We start from the raw sequence: 20,613 nt of genomic DNA, 5'->3' as shown, positions 1-20,613 counted from the left end.
TGCACCATTGTGTTTTTATATTACAACTGAATACGTCCAGATTACTACAGAAAACTACACACAACCAAAATATCCAACACCATATATTGGCTTAGTGACAAAAGTGCAATGAAGTGCTACAGCCCACTAGCACGGCACGTCGCGTGCTAATCCACGCTGTTTTACAAGACACGCGAGTACAGTGTTGTGTGCAGAGTAGCCACTTGAGATCGTGACACGACCGGATTCCATTTCAATATGCCAATTATATGTTTTGTCATTTATTATTTACATCTTTGATGCTTCTAAAAGTCGTCGAAGTTATCGTATATTACTTTTTTATTAAAGCGCTATTGGCTAGTGCTACCTACACTTGGAGGAATGTCAGTATACATTTGTAAATCATTAAATTTCATTGTCTTAATACAAAGTATATTTGTAGCATTTTTTAAATAATTACAATTATTATTATTAAATATCTAAAAACTTTCGTTACAGTAATTTTAAAATTTAGTTCTAGAAGAAGGGACAAAATATATTTCTTTCGCTATGAAGACTTATATATATTTTTAATACTTTAAGTTCTTTTGCTCCATTAGCAATAATACGCGTTTTCTCTTTAAAATAGACGCAGCACGCGACGACCGCGGTAATGCGTCAAGATTCAAAATTGCGTCAAAGACAATAAAAAAGCACGTCTAAACGCAACAGGTCGTGCCGCGCTAGTGAGTTATGACACTAAAGAAGGTTTACTATCAACATTTAACGAATTCCTCAATGGATAATTTTCAATTTTGTTACGTAAACTGAACCGTTTAGAATAACCCTATTCTTCCTAAGCTGATAGTATCTCCGTAGCCTAACCTTACCTATGATTTGTAGGACGCTGAACAATAAATCTTAGTGGCCCTAAGCGGTTGCATATCTAAGTTCTATCTGAGTATGTATAAACTTATTTGCAGATCATTGCAATTTCTATCTATCACAGTCTTCTACTTGGCCTATGTGCGGTCGGCACAACATTTCTTCAAACGTGAAGACATACTCGTGGTTTGGTTTTGGCACATTTTTCAAGGCCAACCAACTTAGCCTGACGTAAAGTATCTTTTGGAATGTTTGTGTTGGTGTCAGCTTTCGGTTCAAGGAGGTAAGGTGTAATGTAATACCCTTTTAATCTTATAAGCAGACAGTATTCTTGATCAAAACTCTTTATTCTTTTTTAATTCTCGATGCTGTTGTTGTTTCACAGCACTGCATAGACATCTAGCAGTACGTGTAGATAATGCAGGGATAAATCGATATCGATTAAGAACAATTAATAGTTCAAAGATCTGCAGATAACTTTTCGCCAATCTTCAATAAATCAAAAAAATTTACAGAACGCAACCTAAGTTGGTCGCACGGAACTAAGTAACGAGTGGCTGCGAAGATACAGTTTTAATGAATTATATAATGATATTGTACATTGTACTTGTGCGAACCCGAAGAGCGAACTAAATGCCGGCCAAGTAGGATCGTGCTATCTGTACTGAAATTTATTTATTTATAATGGACACTATAAAACTTGCTTTTTTTTGGCTATCACAGTATGCAAATACAGGAATAGTGATAGATTCTGGATTGAATCAGAAGTACATAATCATTGTCAGCTCATTAACGGCCTACTAAAGGGCACGTGTCTCCTGTTTCTAAATGGGAAGGGACGTAGTGCACCACAATGGTCAAGTGCGAATCGACAGACAAAGACATAACACGTCTTTTAGAACTTTATGGAAAACTCTCAGGCATGCAGGCATGTTTTCCTACACTGTATAAATAAAATAAAAAATTAAAGTAATAAAGTGATATTTTATTGCTTTACGGGTATTTAGATATGCTTGCCGGGTATTGAAATCGATCTCCCGAAGGATAGCTAAGTATATAGATATAGCTAAGTGTTAGTCACTAAGCTAACAAAGTTCACTCACATTTTTTATATTGTAATAGTTATGCTCATACAAAATATGCGATAAGTTTACAACTATCAGTGTTAAATTATGCATGTGTTTTGTAACGAGACGACCTTGTTGTTGGAAAAGTTATTAAATCGGGCAGTTGGAGTAACCGGGGGCGTTTCTCGGCCAAGTAACTCTGATATATTGCATATATGACGAAATATATAATCTCAATGGTATAATTTTATTATTTTTATTAGTGTTTTTGGAGAGCCGTAGCTTAGTCGGAAAAAGCGCTCAGGGCGCGATTGCCAGAGTCGCATGTTCAAATCCTGCCGGTTCCGAAATTGTTCATATGCATTTTAAATTTATAAAACTCAAAGGCTATATAGCTGAATGCTATATAATCCTGCCAAATTCAGGTTTCGGTTGCTACATGACATTTATTCGAAAATAGTCATATTTCTAACTGTCATCGACTTCGTCTGCTATAGGCTTTTGATGGTATCAAAACAATCACATTGAGAAACAAAAAGGGAAGTACAGAAAATATTCAGTTGAAGTTGTGATAGTAAGCCTTCATATAAGTCTAGCCTTACTCGTTCAAGTAAAATGTACAATAAATAGACGTTTACATTAAGAAGTATTGACGTTATTAGGATCATTCTTTTGCCTCTGTTCGCTGATCCACGCCTGTATGCGATCCTTGAGTTCGGTGTTCGACTTCACCTGATCCATAGACAGCGGAGAACGGTTAAACGGATCCGTCTGATCGCTTAGAAGATGTCTGAAAGATGGTATTGTTATAAGTTATCAATTATTTGAAATGGATATCCATACTAATATAATAAATGCGAAAGTGTTTCTGTTTGTTATTTATATCCTTCTCCAGAATATCGGCTATCTTGCAGCGACCCTGCTCTGAGTCCAAGGCCGTGGGTTCGATTCCCACAACTGGAAAATGTTTGTGTGATGAACATAAGTGTTTTTCAATGTCTGGGTGTTTATCTGTATATTATAAGTATTTATGTATATTATTCATAAAAATATTCATCATTCTTCTTAGTACCCATAACACAAGCTTCGCTTACTTTGGGGCTAGATGCCGATGTGTGTATTGTCGTAGTATATATGTAAAAAAAAAAATTGTCAAGCTCGGTGCAGTGCAGCCTTACCTGGACAACAAAAATCAGAAAGCAATACTTATTTCTACGTCGAAGCAGCATTACTGTGTATCGTTTGATGGCAGAACTTTGCAGGACGTGATCATTGCAAGCGCTTTGAAATTTTGCTCTGTTTGAGGACCTTCCTGGCGCAGCGGTGAGCGATATGGTTTTAAGTGGGAGGTCTGGGAGTCGATACCCAGCGGGGGTAATTTGGCAATTTATTATGGCTGAATTTTCTATCGTCTAGTCTGTCGGGACGACCTCCCTGGCGCAGCGGTGATCGCTGTGGTTTTAAGTTGGAGGTCCCTAATTCAATGTATGAAACATTCCAATAATTTTCGGAAAAAATCCCTTCGGACTTCTGCCTGAAGACAGAAGACTTGCACGGACTCCCCCCCACCCCCACCCCTCCCTATCTGCAAGGTCTGCACGGAACCGCTGGACTTCATGCCGACCTTTCTCTAGTCTGGTCTGGCGAGAGGCTTCGGCCGTGGCTGGTTACTACCCTACAGACAGACGTGCCGCCGATGTACCGTAGGTAGGTGGTTTTTATAACTGCTATACCACAACGGGTCAGCCTGTTACCATCTGAGACTGTATCATAATTTACCAGGTGAGATTGCATTCTAGGGCTAACTTGTAGTGGAATGAAAACTTACCATCAACTGAGCCTGCTTAGTCCGTCCATTATTATAATATAAAAAAAAAACTAAACGATCGGAGTATAGTTACAAAACATACCTGGCGATAGTGATTCTGTCGACGGTTGTTCTCGAGCTTGGCAGTATGACGGGGTCCATCATGAGGGTGCTCATGATGGGGTCAAGGAACTCCTCGGGCGCGTTCGCCAGGATCTCCTCGTCCCGTTGCCGCTGCACAGCCAGCGTGCCAACTCGCGCTGCCACCTCCTGCAGCGATGTTATAAGACCACCACCTCCGATGCGCACTGTTGAAAATGTAAACCAGCCTTATTTTTTCTTATTTACGTAGGTAGGTGCATCAGAATGTTAAAGTCTACGCTAGTGAATGAAAAAAAAAACCTGTAATGCTAGTAGAGAGTTGAAAATAATAAATAAGGCAATGTACGCCTACTTTTGAAGCAAATAATGAAGAATAAAATAGACTGGTAATTAAATCTGTGATTATTTTAAATTTCATCAAATATATAAATATAGGATGAAACTTTAAAGAATAGAATGGATAATAGAAAAGAATATGGATAAAAGAAATAGAATATTATTAAAATTAAGCTTAATTTACTATACTCCGCGAAAAGCAGGAGAATCTGTATGGTGTACCACACCAAACAGATCTTCGGTTCTGTTCAAACAGATCTGTTCACGTTTCGCTCCGAAACCGGAGCATCCTCAGGAGATGTTGACTTTACAATGAATAGTGTCCTAGTCGGCAAATCGCTTAGCTTAGCGGCACGTCTTTGTCGTTAGGGTGGTAACTAGCCACGGCCGAAACCTCTCGCCAGACCAGACCAGAGGAAATAGGAAATAAAAATTTCGAAAATTGCCGGGAATCGAACTCGGGACCTCCAACTTAAAACCACAGCTCTCAAAAAAAACACCCGGCTAAGTTTGTTGTTGGCTTCTTCTTAGACCAGGACGCGTTTGGAACCCTCATAGCTTTAGTTTTAAGTTTGCGAATATTATTATTATTACTGTTACTCTTTATTTGTACACCACATGGAGAATTATACAAGAAAAAATGTTTATCGCCATCATCGTGTAATTCTCATGTAATGTACGCATCAAAAGTGCCACCTACGGGCCTACTTGAATAAAGATATTTTTGACTTTGACTTGACTTAATTACCTAGTACGGCCTCCGCAAGCGTGAACAGCTGCGGCGAATAGGAGCGGCCGTCGTCAGACACGGCGGCACAGAAGCGTTGGTTGTTGCCCAGTTCCACGTACATCTGACAAATGTCCATTACCGTTTTCGCTGGATCGAACTCGTACTCTTTCAAATCTTTCACCTGAAAGCGAGAGAAAGAGGTAGACAGTGTTGTATCTTATTTCTATTAATGGCAAAAAAACAAAATTTGTTTATTATATAAAATATAACTGTTGCTTGAATTGATATAAAAAAAAAAGTATGAAAGGATGGTTTAGTTTACGAAACAAATATATTGTATAGAAGCAGGCGTTACTTTTCGGAAATCCATGATATATTATCAAAATTAAGCTTAATTTGCTATACTCCGCGTAAAGCAGGAGAATCTGTGTAGTGTAATTTATAATTTCTTCAATCCTTATACTCCACACCACACAGATCCTCGGCAATACACCCTCTACGCACGTTTCGCTCCGAAACCGGAGCATCATCAGGAGATGTTGACTTTACAATGAATAATTGTTAAGTCACTTTGACTTAACAATAATTGTTAAGTCACTTTGACTTAACAATAATTGTTAAGTCACTTTGACTTAACAATTATTCAACATTCATGCTCCGGTTTCGGAGCGAAACGTGCGTAGAGGGTGTATTGCCGAGGATCTGTGTGGTGTGGAGTATAAGGATTGAAGAAATTATAAATTACACCACACAGATTCTCCTGCTTTTCGCGGAGTATTATAGCAAATTAAGCTTAATTTTGATAATGACACAAATATAGCATATTGAGCTAAATAAAATCACTTTACATAATATGGACGAACAACATATCGGTATCGAAACCATTTAAAATACGGTAAGGTACATTACGGTAAGTTATATTACGAACTGAAACCGCTGGGATTAAGAATCTAATAAGAGAAAAAAAAGCACAGTAGAAACTGAAAAAGTGCAAATATATTGAAAAATTTAATTCGATATATCGAAATCTAAAATATTATACTTTTTTTTAATGTCGACACGACAGTAAAGAAAAGTACAAAAAGACGATTGCTAACTTGCTACGCTATATTTGTACCATATATTTTTTTTATTGTTTTTCTTCTTACTACTTCTTTTGGGTTATGTATAGACAATAACCCAAACGAAATAGCATAGGTTAATTAGTAATTTTTCAAAAATGGTAGCAGCCTTCTCTTTTAGGCAGGTAAATTAAACCCGGTATGGTAAACCCATAATTGGTACCTACGCGACGTTGTTCCGGAATGCTAAACAGCTTGGCGGCACATCTTTGTCGGTAGGGTGGTTACTAGTCACGGCCGAAACGTTCCACCATTTTAAAGCTCACAAGGCACGTAAGCAAGTGCAACTCACCTTAAAATTCTTCTTATTAGGTCCCACGAGATGCAGCAGGAAATAGTTGAGCATGGAGGCGATTCGGTCTACGAGGGTGGGATGGCAAAACACGTACGGAGCGTGCGCGGTGAGCCTCACAAGGGTCCGTATAGTGTCCCGACCGAGGATGTTGTCGAACCGTGCTAGCATGCCAATGTGTGACAGATTGGCGAGGTTCTGTTCGCGTTCTTGAGCGGGCAAGTTGGCCCATGCTCCCGATTCTCTGCACGGAACACACAACCAATGCAATTTCGGACTTTTGGTGAGGATTGTGTAGTAATTATCTAGTTGTCCGCGTTTTTTTCGGTAATATTTCGCAACGATAGCTGGTTATATTTATGTCCCACGAGAACGTTAACAGTCTCCAGGATACAAACTATATACGTGCTAAATTTCATCAAGATCGGTTCTTTCTGCGGTTAAGCCGAACGTAAGTAACAAACAAACGGACACACTTTCGAATTTATAATATTCGCAAAAATTATGGTTAAGATATTATAATGTTATGATCTCCTTCTTTAGGTGGCTCTCCAACTATGAAGTATGTCAGTTTTAAATAATTTTCCTTTTCTCTCGCGAGGCTAAACAGCTGGGCGGCACTCGCGATCCCAGTCCACCCTCTAATGTTGCGCAACCAAGACTTCCTCTTGCAACCCATGCGTCTCTTTCCAGCAACTTTGCCCATAATTATCAGTCGCAGTAGCCTGTATCTGTCATGCCGAAACACATGCCCTAGATAATATGGAGGGTAGAGGTAAGGAGGATCATCTGTGTATATAAAAAAGTGTCGTCAAAATGTATTAAATTAGGATGGCGCCACATTTGCATCAAGGTAACTCTTAAAAGAAGCGCCAAACCAAATATTGTTAGAGTAGGCTTGAAAATAAACAAGGAAGCAAGGTTATATTTACCACAATATTTTGTACAACGTAAGTTGTTGAAATTCTCAATAATTAACTACTTTAGTCGATAATGACATTAAATTTTTTAACTCGGCATACTTCAATTCATCTACGATTGCTACATTCATACCATACCCTGTGCATCCACCAGCGCCATTGTGGAGGATTTTTGAACTGTTATTTAGCGCATACAACTGGACACTTTTTCAATTTTTCTCCCATATAAGATGACTCTCCTTACCTCTACCCTCCATACTAGATAAGCAACTTTTTTCTTTATGAAGTCCATATTTCTAATTAATTGGAGTAATTATTGAAAAATGGGATACATACTGGGCGGTTTGCATCGTGCGTATCTGGGCCATGTTCCCCAGCGCTTCGTCCAACAGAAAAATGGCGTCGTTCATCAATAAATTGACGAAGCGTAGGAATATCGGTGGGTGCACTGCGTCCATGTTAGATTCGGCTTCTCTTGCTAATAGCCTGGAAACATTTACAAAGACATGAAGGTGCAATTCTTAAGAAAGGAATAATGCATTTTTTTCCTGAATGCAACCCTGATCTTGCTTTATTCGAAAAGAAAATTCATTCGCTAATTCTTCCTCAAAACTGACGATGTGGTAAAATCAAAATCTTATTGTAATGTGGGGAATTTATATATATGAAGGTGCAATAATAAAGAAGGATTAATGCTAGTTATTCCTCCAAATAACGTTTTTTGTTAGAAAAAACCAAAAATATAATACACTATTAGTTATTATTTTGTTTTATCTCATTCTGAGCGGAGACCCGTGTCCTGTTGTAGACCGGAAATAGGTCGGTGATGATGATAATGTTTTGTAATAAAAAAAAAAGCTCACGTAAAAGCGTCCCTATGTTCCTCGATGCCCCAAAGGAAATCCATAACGAGGTACATCGGACGGCGATAGTTGAACTTTTGCTCGAATTGCACACTTTGCCCCGTCATTTCTATCCCTACAAACACGTCCAGCAGGCAAGGCAAGAGCTGTGAAATCATAACAATACATAATTAAATACACTCTTTGCACTTTTGGCAAGTTATGTCTTTATTAGGTTTGAAATAAATTGTACTACGCAATTGTTTTTGGATCATAGAGGTTAGTAAATAGGTATTGTGCATACAGTTCATTCAATGAAGATCAAACATTGACGGGTTGTTTGAAAAAAAAAATAAAGACACAATTTTCATAATAATTATATAACTTTGCTCATAATTCATTAAAATCTTGAATGATATGTTAAATATTGGATAGAAGCAGGCGGTTCTTTGTGGAGTTCCATGATATATTATGAAAAATAAGCTTAACCCGAAGTATATCCGGTAAAAAACCGAACCGAACGAAACTATATTGCGTCTGAGCTGTATCCTAAGAAGTTTCGCCTGTGTCATCGATTTGTCACCATGTATCCAAACGTAACGGAAACCGAGATGGCGAAAGCTGTAAGGACATTCTAGATCTTAGCTTGTTAGAAACTAGAGAGCGAAACGCTTCGTATGTGTCGATGCGATATCAATTTAAGGGTGCAACCTTTCGACGCCTCGCGGTTCTATATATAGTTTTAGGGGAGAGGAGGGTAAAACAAAATCAAATAGAAGAAAGTTGAACAGACAAACCAATACATCCTAATAAACGTTGCAAGATAATATCATATATTTTTAAATGAGCAATTTTTGTATATATATAATTTGAATCTCGGAATCGGCTCCAACGATTTTCATGAAATTTAGTATACAGGTTTCGGGGGCTATAAATCGATCTAGCTAGGATTCATTTATAGAAAATGTCATTTATTTCGTGTTTCCGGTAATAACCGATTTGGTGCAGACGAATTTTCACGGGTCCGCTAGTTATATTAATATGCGATATCAATTTAAACTTTCTATGCCTCGTGGTTCTATGTTAGAGGACGGTAAAACTAAAGAATAGAAGATAACTGAACACATCCACCAAAACATTATCCTAATAAACTTTGCAACTTAACATAATATAATATAAGTAAATAATCTTACTTGCAGTCTATGTGGGTGGTTTTTGAAGAGTTGCTCCCTGTAGAATGACGCAATATTGCTCAATGGTTGCTGATCATCCGGGTGATTCGGCAACATTGCTTCGAGACATTCTGCGAGACGAGCCCTAGAGCATTAACGAAATCATAAATTAGTGCCATCAAATTTCTAATAATTAATTATTTAAAACCAATTTAATGGAAATATAAAGAACAAAACCGGCCAAGGGCGAGTCGGATCTGTGAAAACGACAAAAAAGTCATGTCTGCTGTATGGGAGTCCCCTTAAATATTTATTTTATTCTGTTTTAGTAGACATTTTTAGTTATACCGGCAACATACATCATCTGTGAAAATTTAAATTGTACTTATCACGGTTCATGAGATACAACCTGATGGCAGACGGACGGACAGACAGACGGTCGGACAACGGAGATTTAGTTATAGGGTCCCGTTTTACCCTTTGGGTACGGAAGGCTAAAAATCTTCAACTCTTTTTAGGGTTTAGTGATATCCAGTCTTTAAGCACCTAGAACGATTAAAAGTAACGTATATTTAGAAACAACTTTGCGTGACTTTCTTATGTTTGTTACCAAAACCTAAAAAACGGTTAGTGTTTAATAATGACACTTTTTGGTAACTAATGTAAAAACAGTGTCACTTAGTACATTTTCTTCGTTGCTCTTAATACGTCTGCTCCCGCAATGTGAATTTTCATATACATTTTGTATGTACAAACTTGAGAAGGTCATATTTTCTTGTTTTACTTCACGCAATTCGTTTGTTACGAGTAGGTTAGTTTGTAACATTAAATATTTATGAGCAATTCAATCGGCGGGGGAATGATAGCCTGAAAAATTATAGTTGAAAAAATCAAATTCGTGCCCCTTCGATCAAATCGCCAAAATGGCCAACAACAGAAGCGGCTGAAGACAGTACCAACTCGACGTTGAGATCTCACCAGGACTACGATCTCCAGTAATGAAGGAACGACCAGAGAGAGAGAGAGGGAGAGAATGGGGTTATTAATAACTAGCTCGGATTATCCAATGGCAACCATCCTCAGGTTTTTCGGAAAAACTGTTTCCCCACTGCGACATAATATTCATACATTTTTTTAGCGTTTATTGTAATTCATTTGCTGACGACAACGGAACAATAGTGGTTAAATCACCTCAAGTGCGGGTTGTAAGTCCGCGACGAGTCGCCCATGAAGGTGAGTACAAGCGTCAGCGCCGGTTCCAACAGTCCTGCGATGTCAGCTTCCTCGGTGATGGCGCCTACAGTACGCCGTGCCATTGTTATCAGCACAACTATATTCTCTAGTACGAATTCTGGAATGCATCTGGTAACATAAAGTATTCCAGCATAATTATCAGCCCCACTAAAGGGGTCGGGTCTCTTTTCAGAATGCGAAGGGTTTAGACCGTATTCACGCTGGCCGAATGCGGATTGGTAGAACTCATACCCTTCTGAGAACGTTATGGAGAACTCTAAAACATGCAGGTGCTGTGTCGCCGTTTATCAACACCTTCAACATTTTCTTTCGTCGTTTCTCAATTCAATTATCACTTGCTTGATATTTTAATTCGCGGTACATTCGTGTGTAATGTACCGTCGCAAGCACTTAAGAACTTTCACTATTTAACACAACATATAACTATTGCCTGGCCAATCAATTTAAACCTATTATGGATTAACTAAGTATGTGCTCGCCCATCTCATTGTCACATAGTATTTTGTCACAAATAGATAATAATGAACAGTCCGAATCATACTTTATTGACTTCTCGAACTTCGTGCGTTGAGTTGCGCAGAATTCCATATTCGGTATCAGCAAATCAGCGGGACGATATGGTTACTTGCGCGAAGCTACACTCGTAGCTAACTTCCGCGACGACATAAAATTTGAATCGGACTGTACATAAGTATATCCCTTATATCTTTACGAAATTCATACCGCATCTGAGTAATCGCGACTCTCAAAGTACAATAAGGGTTGTTAAAACACTTAATAAAAATAATATTTCAAAATTTTGTCACTTAAAAACCACGTAAAATCATTAATATCCGCCGGGCTCGCCTGAGCTTCGCAGTCGCACGAGCTCATGCAACTTTCCACTTGCGTTTTGACAACAGCTTGGACTTTCTACAACCTCTTGAAGCAGTTGTCAATGGCAGCCCACGGCTGGACTAAAGTCCTCTAGAGTCCAACGGGAGATCAGTTGGTGGTCGCAGTACATGGTAGTAGTACTACAGAGGACTCTGCTTCCGTGCTCCGTTAAATACCCCTACTCGCATCGTACGACACCCATGGGAAGAGGAGAGTTGGAGACAACTGTATTCTGCTGTCATCACACGGCACGAATAAAATTATTTTAAGATTATATTATAAAAATTAAGCTTAATTTGCTATACTCCGCGAACAGCAGGAGAATCTGTGTGTTGTAATTTATAATTTCTTCAATGCGTATACTCCACACCAAACAGATCCTCGGCAATGTACCCTACATGCACGTTTCGCTCCGAAACCGGAGCATCCTCATGTTGACTTTATAATGAATACTTGTTAAGCCTGCTTCTATCCAATATTTTAATATTGTTGACACATTTGCGTCAGAATTATAATTTCTATTGTAGGAACATCAACGTTTGTCATTGAAAATTATAATCTTAAAGTCTTGTTGTACTCTAATACTGACCTTAAAGTATCAGGAGGTGGTGTAGTAATAGGCATTTGCATCGGCATAACAGTTAAGGGCGCGTAGCTGGATTGCGGCACTTCGGGGTTAGGTCGCGCCGCCACTTGCGCCAGCCAAGTGCACGTCATGGCTTGCAGGCGGTGCAGGTTTGTTAGCATCTCGTTCTCAAGAAGCGCGCATCGAAAGCTGACGAACCTAATTGTTAAAGAATTAACATTGTAGTATATTGAATAGAAGAAATTTTATGATATTACATATATAGTTACTTAATTTTATATATTTTTTTATTATTCTAATAATGATATCAACAAATTAAAATTAATGTAATGTTTTAATAATAATGTAATATATGTATTGTAAATGTTTTTATGAACTTAAATAATTTTAATTTGCATTGTTTTATCGCATGTTTCTAGAAATAAAGGCTATTTTTATTTTTATTATATTGAATAGAAGTAGCCGTTACTTATACATGATATATTATGAAAATTGAGCTTAATTTGCTATACTTCAATTCGTATACTTGTTTTACAATGTCTTTCATTAAGTTTTTTATAACTCGTACTGGATATTTTCTTCATTTTATATCATCCGCATACCCTGTGCATATCCTCTATGCACGCCACTGTCTACACCAAACAGATCATCGGTGAACAATTTATAATTGTAAAGTCAACATCTCCTGAGGATGCTCCGGTTTCGGAACGAAACGTGCGTAGAGGGTACATTGCCGAAGATCTGTTTGGTGTGGAGTATAAGGATTGAAGAAATTATAAATAACAACATATAGATTCTCCTGCTATTCGCGGAGTATAGCAAATTAAGCTTAATTTTCATAAAACATTGTAGTCTGTCTAAACTCACTAGATCTACCCATAGCTTCACACAGACTTCTTTTCAAAACTCCAATAAAGTTAGTCATTCTCACCTGAGGGTACTGGTAAATGATAGAGTTTAAGTGACAACTGCGGGCTAACATGTTAGAGGGTATGGCAGTTATGACAAACTCGTACCAATTAAAATATCACTTGGTTGCAGTGGCGGTACTACCATAGAAGCCGAAAAGCCGTGCTTGCTTTACAATAAACATCTCTTCCTCATGTTGCTCCACTATTCCGCAATGCAATTCACAAAATAATCAATACTTGATAGCAATGAGTAAATAAACACAATATTTTATGTTTTGCTCAACGATGCATGGGCAATGAGTATACAAGCACTACGTTACTCTGGCAGGTAGACTCTGTGGTAGCAACCGACTCATAGAATGACTTATTGATGGCATAATTATTATTATTATTTATTATTTTGTTGTGAGGCAAAATATTAATCTTTATAAATCAAAAGCTGAAATTAACAATCGACTTACCAGAAACGGTCATAAATTAGTGATATCTGCATATCGTCTGCGAAAGGTGCAGAACTCCTTTGTGGGGTTGAGTATACGCTTTTACAACATGATTCCTAAGGAAATTCTTGACCTACCAATGCATACATTTAAAAAATGTGTAAAAACGCATCTAGTACAGCGAGGTTACTATACATTTGATGAATTCCTCAATGACAAGGTAGAATGGAAGCAGCCAGCCTCGCTCTCATCTCCCGCAAGATAGCAAAATGATTGTAAATGTTGATGTTGGAAAAGAGCAACTACTGAGTTTCTTGCCGGCTCTTCTCGGTAGAATCTGCTTTCCGAACCGGTGGTAGAGTCACACAAACATGCATACTTGACGTTTCAAAAGTGCTTATAAAGTAGGCCTACTTGAAATAAATGAATTTGAATTTGAATTTGAATTTATTATTGCTCTAAGCGCCGAAATTACACGATACAGCTCAGATCGTGTCTTCGTAAACGATCGGAGCTCTCGCTTGGTCTTGCTCACGCTCATTGACTTATATGGGGCTTCTATTTTACTGCTTTCGCTCATAGAAACTTTTATGTATTTAGCAGAGACAATCTAGATTATTTAATAATTTAGTATGGACATAAAATGCATGATTGCTAATTGTAATTTCGTAAATGAAAAATCACCAATCCATTGTTTAATTTTAAATCGTCTAAAGCCTTGAAATGGTTAAATGCTATATATATATATATATATATAATTACTTGGTCATAAGGAACTGTGCCTGCTGTCGCATAGGTTCAATCATGTGGTGGGCCGATGCTGCATCCGCAATCGCTCTTTGAGCTCTCCCCAGGTCCTGACCGCAGCGCCATAGTTTTTCCGCACACACACGTACACCTAACAAAAATAAATTATTATTATTTATCATAAATTATTTCGTAACATAATTGGAAAGTATTTTTATTGGAAACCAACGATTTATTTAAGATTTATACAGAAAAACTCAAAGCACATTTGTTAGTGCAATAAAAAATAAATAGTTCTTAAAACAATAATTATAAGGGCATTCATTAAATTATTTTTTCCTTATGTGTTTGTGTGTAAAACACCAACGTAACAGTACCACGTAACGTTACCATGGACACTGGCTGACTTTGTTTTTTGCTTTTCATTTTAGCTCGGTATATTTTATATTTCGTACCATGTTTTACTTTTGTTATGTATAGATTTAAGGTATTGTCATAAATAATTAAGCAGTCGCAAGCACGTCTGTTAGCACACAAACAACCGCCGCAGCTTATTTTGGCTTCGTGCTGAGACGGGAACCTATTTGACCATAATCTTACTGTACAGGCTGAAAGCCTGGAGCCAACGGTTCCGATATCATAGTGTGACCCAGTGAGCAATTATGTGGACAAATAAACAATTTCCTTCCTTCTTCTTCTTTCTCTTAGACCGAATTTTGAATAGAAGTAGGTGCTACTTTCCGAAGTCAATGATAATATAGCTTCTGTTAGACCTATATTAGTCCGAATAAACAAATAGACGACTTAGGTAGTACCTCGACTCGATTTACTAGATATAGACACAAATTAGTTTGTCATAGATTGCAGAAATTCCTTTTTAATGTTATATAGTTAGAGATATGATTCCAAGGGTAGTTTTAGATCTGTCATTGCATAAATTCACAAAATATTTCAAAGAATATTAATTAAGTTTCCTATAAAATTTATTATTTTCTTGACAAAAAAGCATTGAAGAAACTGGCTTCACTTTTAACTGCACAAAATAATGAATAGAACAAAATAGTAAAATGTATTAAAATATAAGATTTTGGAGGCATCTTCCGAAGCGTTGGTAGAATCACAAAACGATAGACGTTACTTTTTAAAAGTCAGGACTACGCAAAAAAAAAAGGAATATTCCTATTCGAGAAATGTACCGATTGCCATGGTTATCGTGAATAACCAAATAATGGGTCTATTGTAAGCATTGAATCGTGAACATCCTGTATGGCCAGTCACTGACTTGTAAAGAGCTGACCTTCGACTTTGTAACACTTAAAAAAAGTTATAAAGATGGTGATGCGACAACTAACCTAAGTCAATACACTTCTGTGTCATAAAGAAGCACTCTGTAACAAAACTGTATGTGTCAGCGGTCGGCCTCTTCATCGTTTGCCCATCCTCCGATTCACGTGCTGGCAATAAACATGTTTCAGTGTGCAGACAATCAAGATGGACAGATTTTGCTGCACATTCTTCTGGCTGCAAATAAAAAAATTTTTAGTTGCAAAAAAGCTATATCAGCATTCGAAACTATGGCCAAATGCAACTAACTGCAAAGTCAAAGTCAAAAATATCTTTATTCAAGTAGGCCCATAGGTGGCACTTTTGATGTGTACATAAGAATTACACGGTAGTGAGATGATGGCGATAACCACATTCGTAAACTTAAAACAAAAGCTACGAGGGTTCCAAACGTGTTCTGATCTAAGAAGAAGCCCACAACAAACTTAGCAGGGTGTTTTTTTTTTGTTATCACCATCACACAATGTCTTTTAAAATTATTAGAAGAGCAACCTGGTTAGAGCAATAATTCACACCCAAGCTTTTTTATCGATTACGTAGTCCTTTATACTATAATAGGACTTGTCTAAAAGCTTACGTTTAATACAGACTTTGAACTTTTTAAGAGACATCTCCAAGATGTCAATGGGTAGTTTATTGTTGAATTGTATGCAATTTCCTATAAACCAATTATGAATATAATGTAACCTAGTATATTGCACGGTAAGTTTATTCCTACTTCTAATGTTTCAAGTTTTTTGTTTTTTTAGACAGACAGACTACAGTCACATTCCTAAACTTTCAAACTACTCAGCTTGCATAGAGGTAAAGTTACGAGCATGGTGTGACTAATATCAGGTCACAGACAATTGAACAGATATCTTTCCAAGTGTCTAGGTGGCTGTGCAGAACAAGAATGGAGGCATTGGTTACACAAAGATACTTGATGCTGCAGTGCATCAGGACAATGGGAGGGCTACCTGAGAGCCCCAGTCACTTTCCCAGAAGGACTTAGCAATAAGCCCGATCAGCTTTGTGTCCCCTTTCAAACCAGAATGTAAGTGTGTCCTAAACATCTATTTGATAACATAACGATTATAAAATACTTACCAGTACTGCACCGTAAGTAGGATCAATTTTAAGTGACTTTGGATCATTAGCCATTGTACAAAATGGTTGGCACAACTGCAAAAGAACTGCACCAAGGTTTAACATAAATCCATCAGAAACACAGCGTAACGTTGCCACACTCATTACTCCAGCCTAGAAGTTGAAATAATTCCATTGTTTAAACAGATATAATGATGATATTCCCTATGATTTATAAATTCAAATTCAAAATTTCTTTAAAAAATGTATTTATTCGTGTAGGCCTATCAAAGGCACTTAGGAAGCCTGCATACATATATATTTATATAATTGTAAGTGGATGGTGATCACTTCGTACGCCAACTTAAAGCTAAAGCTACGAGGGTTCCAAACGCGCCCTGGTCTAAGAAGAGCCCACAACAAACTTAGCCAGGTAAATTTAAATATTTTTGTTATCACCATCTCAGAGTTTATTTATATTAAGCTATGAAGCTAGAGCAATTCACACCCAAGCTTTTGTTACAGTTATAGTAACGTATAAGACTTATGCCAGGCACTGTGAATGCTAGAGCTATCAAAGAATTAATTAATTAGCTGAATATATAATATAAACAATACCTGAACATTCCAAAGTTTTCCTCTGGCAGCATTATTTTTTAAACACTTTCCTATCCATGATAGTAATCTGTTTTTTATTGTTGGACCACCTTTTAGCAGAGTTAAAAATATTTTGTGCAAATTATTCGTAAGGTGTGACGATGCATTCCAGATAGATGTTTCGATCATTGATGTGGCTGCCTGAAAAGAAAAAAAAATGCCTGTGCTAATTCAAATTATAGTATGAACAAAAAACAAGGCTTTATAAAATGTAATATAAATTCCCTTTTCAATAAGATAAATAAGATTTACTCACACATTACATACCTACAATATGGGTAATCTATGTTGGCTGGATATATATATGGGGGTCATATGATGGTGACATTATACATGAGACAAAAATGTGTAGTTATTTTATTTAATTTAATTTAAGGTTTCGATTCAAATACAGAGTATTAAAATATTCACAATTAAAATATAATACCTGGTCCATAGGATTATCAAAAAAATCATGCATGGCTGTAGTGTTCCGAGGTAAAACTGACAAGCTCAACAAAGCCCCAATAACAGATTCTTGGTACAGTCTTCCATTTGTCTCATTTTTTGGTTCACATGTTTCCAACAATATCCATGCTAAATGTGGATTACCTTTAATACAAAGAAAATAATATTTACCACTTTCATGTTCTTACTTTATTGACCAGACCAAACTGGTCACAGATTGTTTTTGGGTGGGTAATTTTGCACAAATGCTAAAGCATCTTATTTTTGAATAATCAACTTGAAAAAAAAAAACAAGCGCTGATGGAGAACTAGTTGATGCAGACCCTGGCAGATTACATAAATAGTCAACTTAGATAATAGTAATTGTAATTTGTTGTAAACAAGTAGATAGAGATCTGAGCTTTGTAATCTTGGGACTGGTATCAGGCTTTTTTAGTGCCCCATTAACATGCTGGTGAGAGTGTGCCTATCCTGAGACTTTTTAGAAGGTTTGGTTAGGACAGACAGGGGCAGACTTTCGCACTGGAATCTAAAGTGTGAAGTGAATCAATCTACACTTTCAGCATCAGCTTTAAAAAAGACAAATATAGATTATTTTTTACCTGCAAATAGTTGTATTGATGGTAATATGTAAATGGGTAGATTTATTAAGTTTGACTTGTCTATATCAAATTGAATCCTCTTTAGAACTGGTATCATTGATATTCGCAGTTGGTTTTGACAATCTTCAGTTTCTGAAAAGACAATATTTTTTTTAGTTTATAAATTCAAATTCAAAATGTTTTATTCATGTATACCTTATCACAAGCACTTATGAAGTGGTCATACATTTAACATTTAACACTAATGTTAGTGAAAAAGATAACTGCATTCATCGACTTAGCACCATCATAATGTTAGCTTCTTTAAATTTATCTCTTAAAGAATCTGGGGCCCATTTTATATATAGCATAAACAGTCCTCTTCTGCAGTACAAAAATAGAATCAATATCAGCAGCATTACCCCATAATAATATGCTGTAAGACATAATGCTGTGAAAGTAGCTAAATACACAAGCCACGCAGTTTCTATATCTGTCATACTATATCTTTTTAACTGCGTATGATGCAGAGCTGTGTCTGTTCGATAAATTATTTATATGTGGGCCCATTGAAGTTTAGCATCTAACGTTATACCTAGAAATATTGTATATGTTAATATAATTATATATATCCACCGGATCCAATACCTCATCATTGAGTTCTACAATTGTTTTTCTTGTTGCACATTAGGTAACGTGAATTTAATACACTTGGTTTTTTTTCATTCAGAGCTAAATTATTGTATGACTTTAGCGGGACATTTGTTTACATAGTCAATATTTTTTGCGTCATTTAATTTTAAACATCAGTGATGTGTCTTCCGTAAACTATCCTATCACGTGATTGTCCTTAGCAAGGTAAGAAAAGACCCCTCAGGGACACATATTTTCACAAATGACCCGTCAGACTGCTTTCCATTAACATCAACTTTTTGAATTATTTTTGAATTCTATCGTTATATTTATTGTTACCAATAATACCATTGACTTCTTCATTGAAATGATTTAGGAATTTACCTAATTCCAGTGAAAAAACAATAAATTCAAGAAGTACACAAGAAAATATCTTTAGCCACATTAAGCAATTCTGCTAATGTGACGTGAAGCTCCCATGTAGATCAGTGGTGTGCACTTGAAGTTAACTTAACTTATTTTCAGGAAGGATTTTTCTATTTTATAGTTTATTACTTTTAACTTAGTACAATGCTAGATGTCAATGTGTGTATTGTCGTAGTATATTTATTTATAAAAATTACTTTGTGGAAATCCATAATATATTATGAAAATTAAGCTTAACTTTCTATACTCTGCGAATAGCAGTATAATTACTTCAATCGGTATACTCCACACCAATCTCTGATCCTCCGTAATGTACCCGTTATGCATGTTTTCCTCCTCAGGAGATGTTGACTGAGTTGACTTTACAATGAATAATTATTAAGTCTAGACTTCTTCTTAACAATAGAAATTCTACGAACCCTATCTCCTATGCAAGATTTGGCCAATTCAAGCAAGTCCAATGGAAAACTAACATATGTATTGTTAGTTCACAACAGTTTTGAAAGATGATTAGGTTGATCATGATGTTGGTGTCTTTTGGTAGAGCTAAACTACACTTACCATCAGCGATAAATGCTTCTACTAATTCACTAAAAAATGTATGACTTTGGGGCCCTCCACTTTGTAATATTTCTACCAGCTGCAATGAAAATTCTTGTCCCTCAAATAGTGCAGGCTGTTTTAATGCTGTCACAGCATTACGAAGAATAAGCTCCTTCATTTTTTCCAATGCACCCCTTATATACTGGTTATTTGTTTGACTGAAACTCTGAACATTTTCCATGGAGCCAAATAAATATGGAAAGACTTGTTTCTGTGTTATATGTTCCTTAAGCGCTTTGTTTGTTTTGGGTATAACATTGTTCTCAATGTCTTGTAACAATAATCTTTCAAAAAGTGCCTGCTCCAATGTTTCTAAATCAATATAAACCTTAGGGTTCATAGCTTGCGCTAGTTCTTCTAGATATACCAACTGTTCATCGGTTTGGCCATCCACAGCACTTGAATTGATGGTGAAATGGAAAACATTCTCAACAAGTTTGTTTATTGTCTGAATCCGGGCCTCCTCTTGCGACTGCTTGCAGTCCAATGATACTGGACTGCTGTTACATTCCGCGCCATTTGTATTCCTCAATCCAGTTCCAGACACTCCTAATAGACCCGCAAAAGGGTTACTTGGATCAGACATTTTATTGCAAACCTTGGAATGAAACCAAAATAATTGCACAAACGGATATTTTAATCACATTTTAAGCAAGCAACTGTTTATAATCAAGTCAAAGGGCTAATAAAATATACTTTAATTCCGTAATACTTATTTTTTTGCTTTTAATTTAGACAAACACAATCAGCATTCACAAAAACGCTGACTGTAATTTCGTTATCACACTTCGTGTATTATCTATGGTTA

General features: G+C 36.7%; 1 protein-coding gene across 1 annotated transcript; it reads right to left on the bottom strand.

Annotated features, from left to right (window-relative positions):
* Positions 1–504: 504 nt before the first annotated feature.
* LOC120628687 (ubiquitin conjugation factor E4 A) lies at positions 505–20,579 on the bottom strand. The gene is made up of 16 exons (XM_039897249.1): positions 19,764–20,579; positions 18,165–18,296; positions 17,543–17,706; positions 17,077–17,256; positions 16,480–16,632; positions 15,399–15,567; positions 14,062–14,197; positions 11,952–12,146; positions 10,424–10,594; positions 9,254–9,377; positions 8,082–8,227; positions 7,555–7,704; positions 6,299–6,542; positions 4,904–5,066; positions 3,821–4,025; positions 505–2,700 (listed from the first exon to the last, which is right to left on the bottom strand). The coding sequence occupies exons 1-16, from the start codon at positions 20,389–20,391 to the stop codon at positions 2,550–2,552; spliced, it is 3,111 nt and encodes a 1,036-aa protein (XP_039753183.1). The 5' UTR covers positions 20,392–20,579; the 3' UTR covers positions 505–2,549.
* Between the last annotated feature and the right edge of the window lie 34 nt (positions 20,580–20,613).

Source organism: Pararge aegeria, chromosome 13 (genome assembly GCF_905163445.1).
Source record: "Pararge aegeria chromosome 13, ilParAegt1.1, whole genome shotgun sequence".
Lineage (NCBI taxonomy): Eukaryota > Metazoa > Arthropoda > Insecta > Lepidoptera > Nymphalidae > Pararge > Pararge aegeria.
The sequence above is the reverse complement of the archived record's forward strand: the minus strand, read 5'-3'. Positions and strand labels throughout refer to the sequence as shown.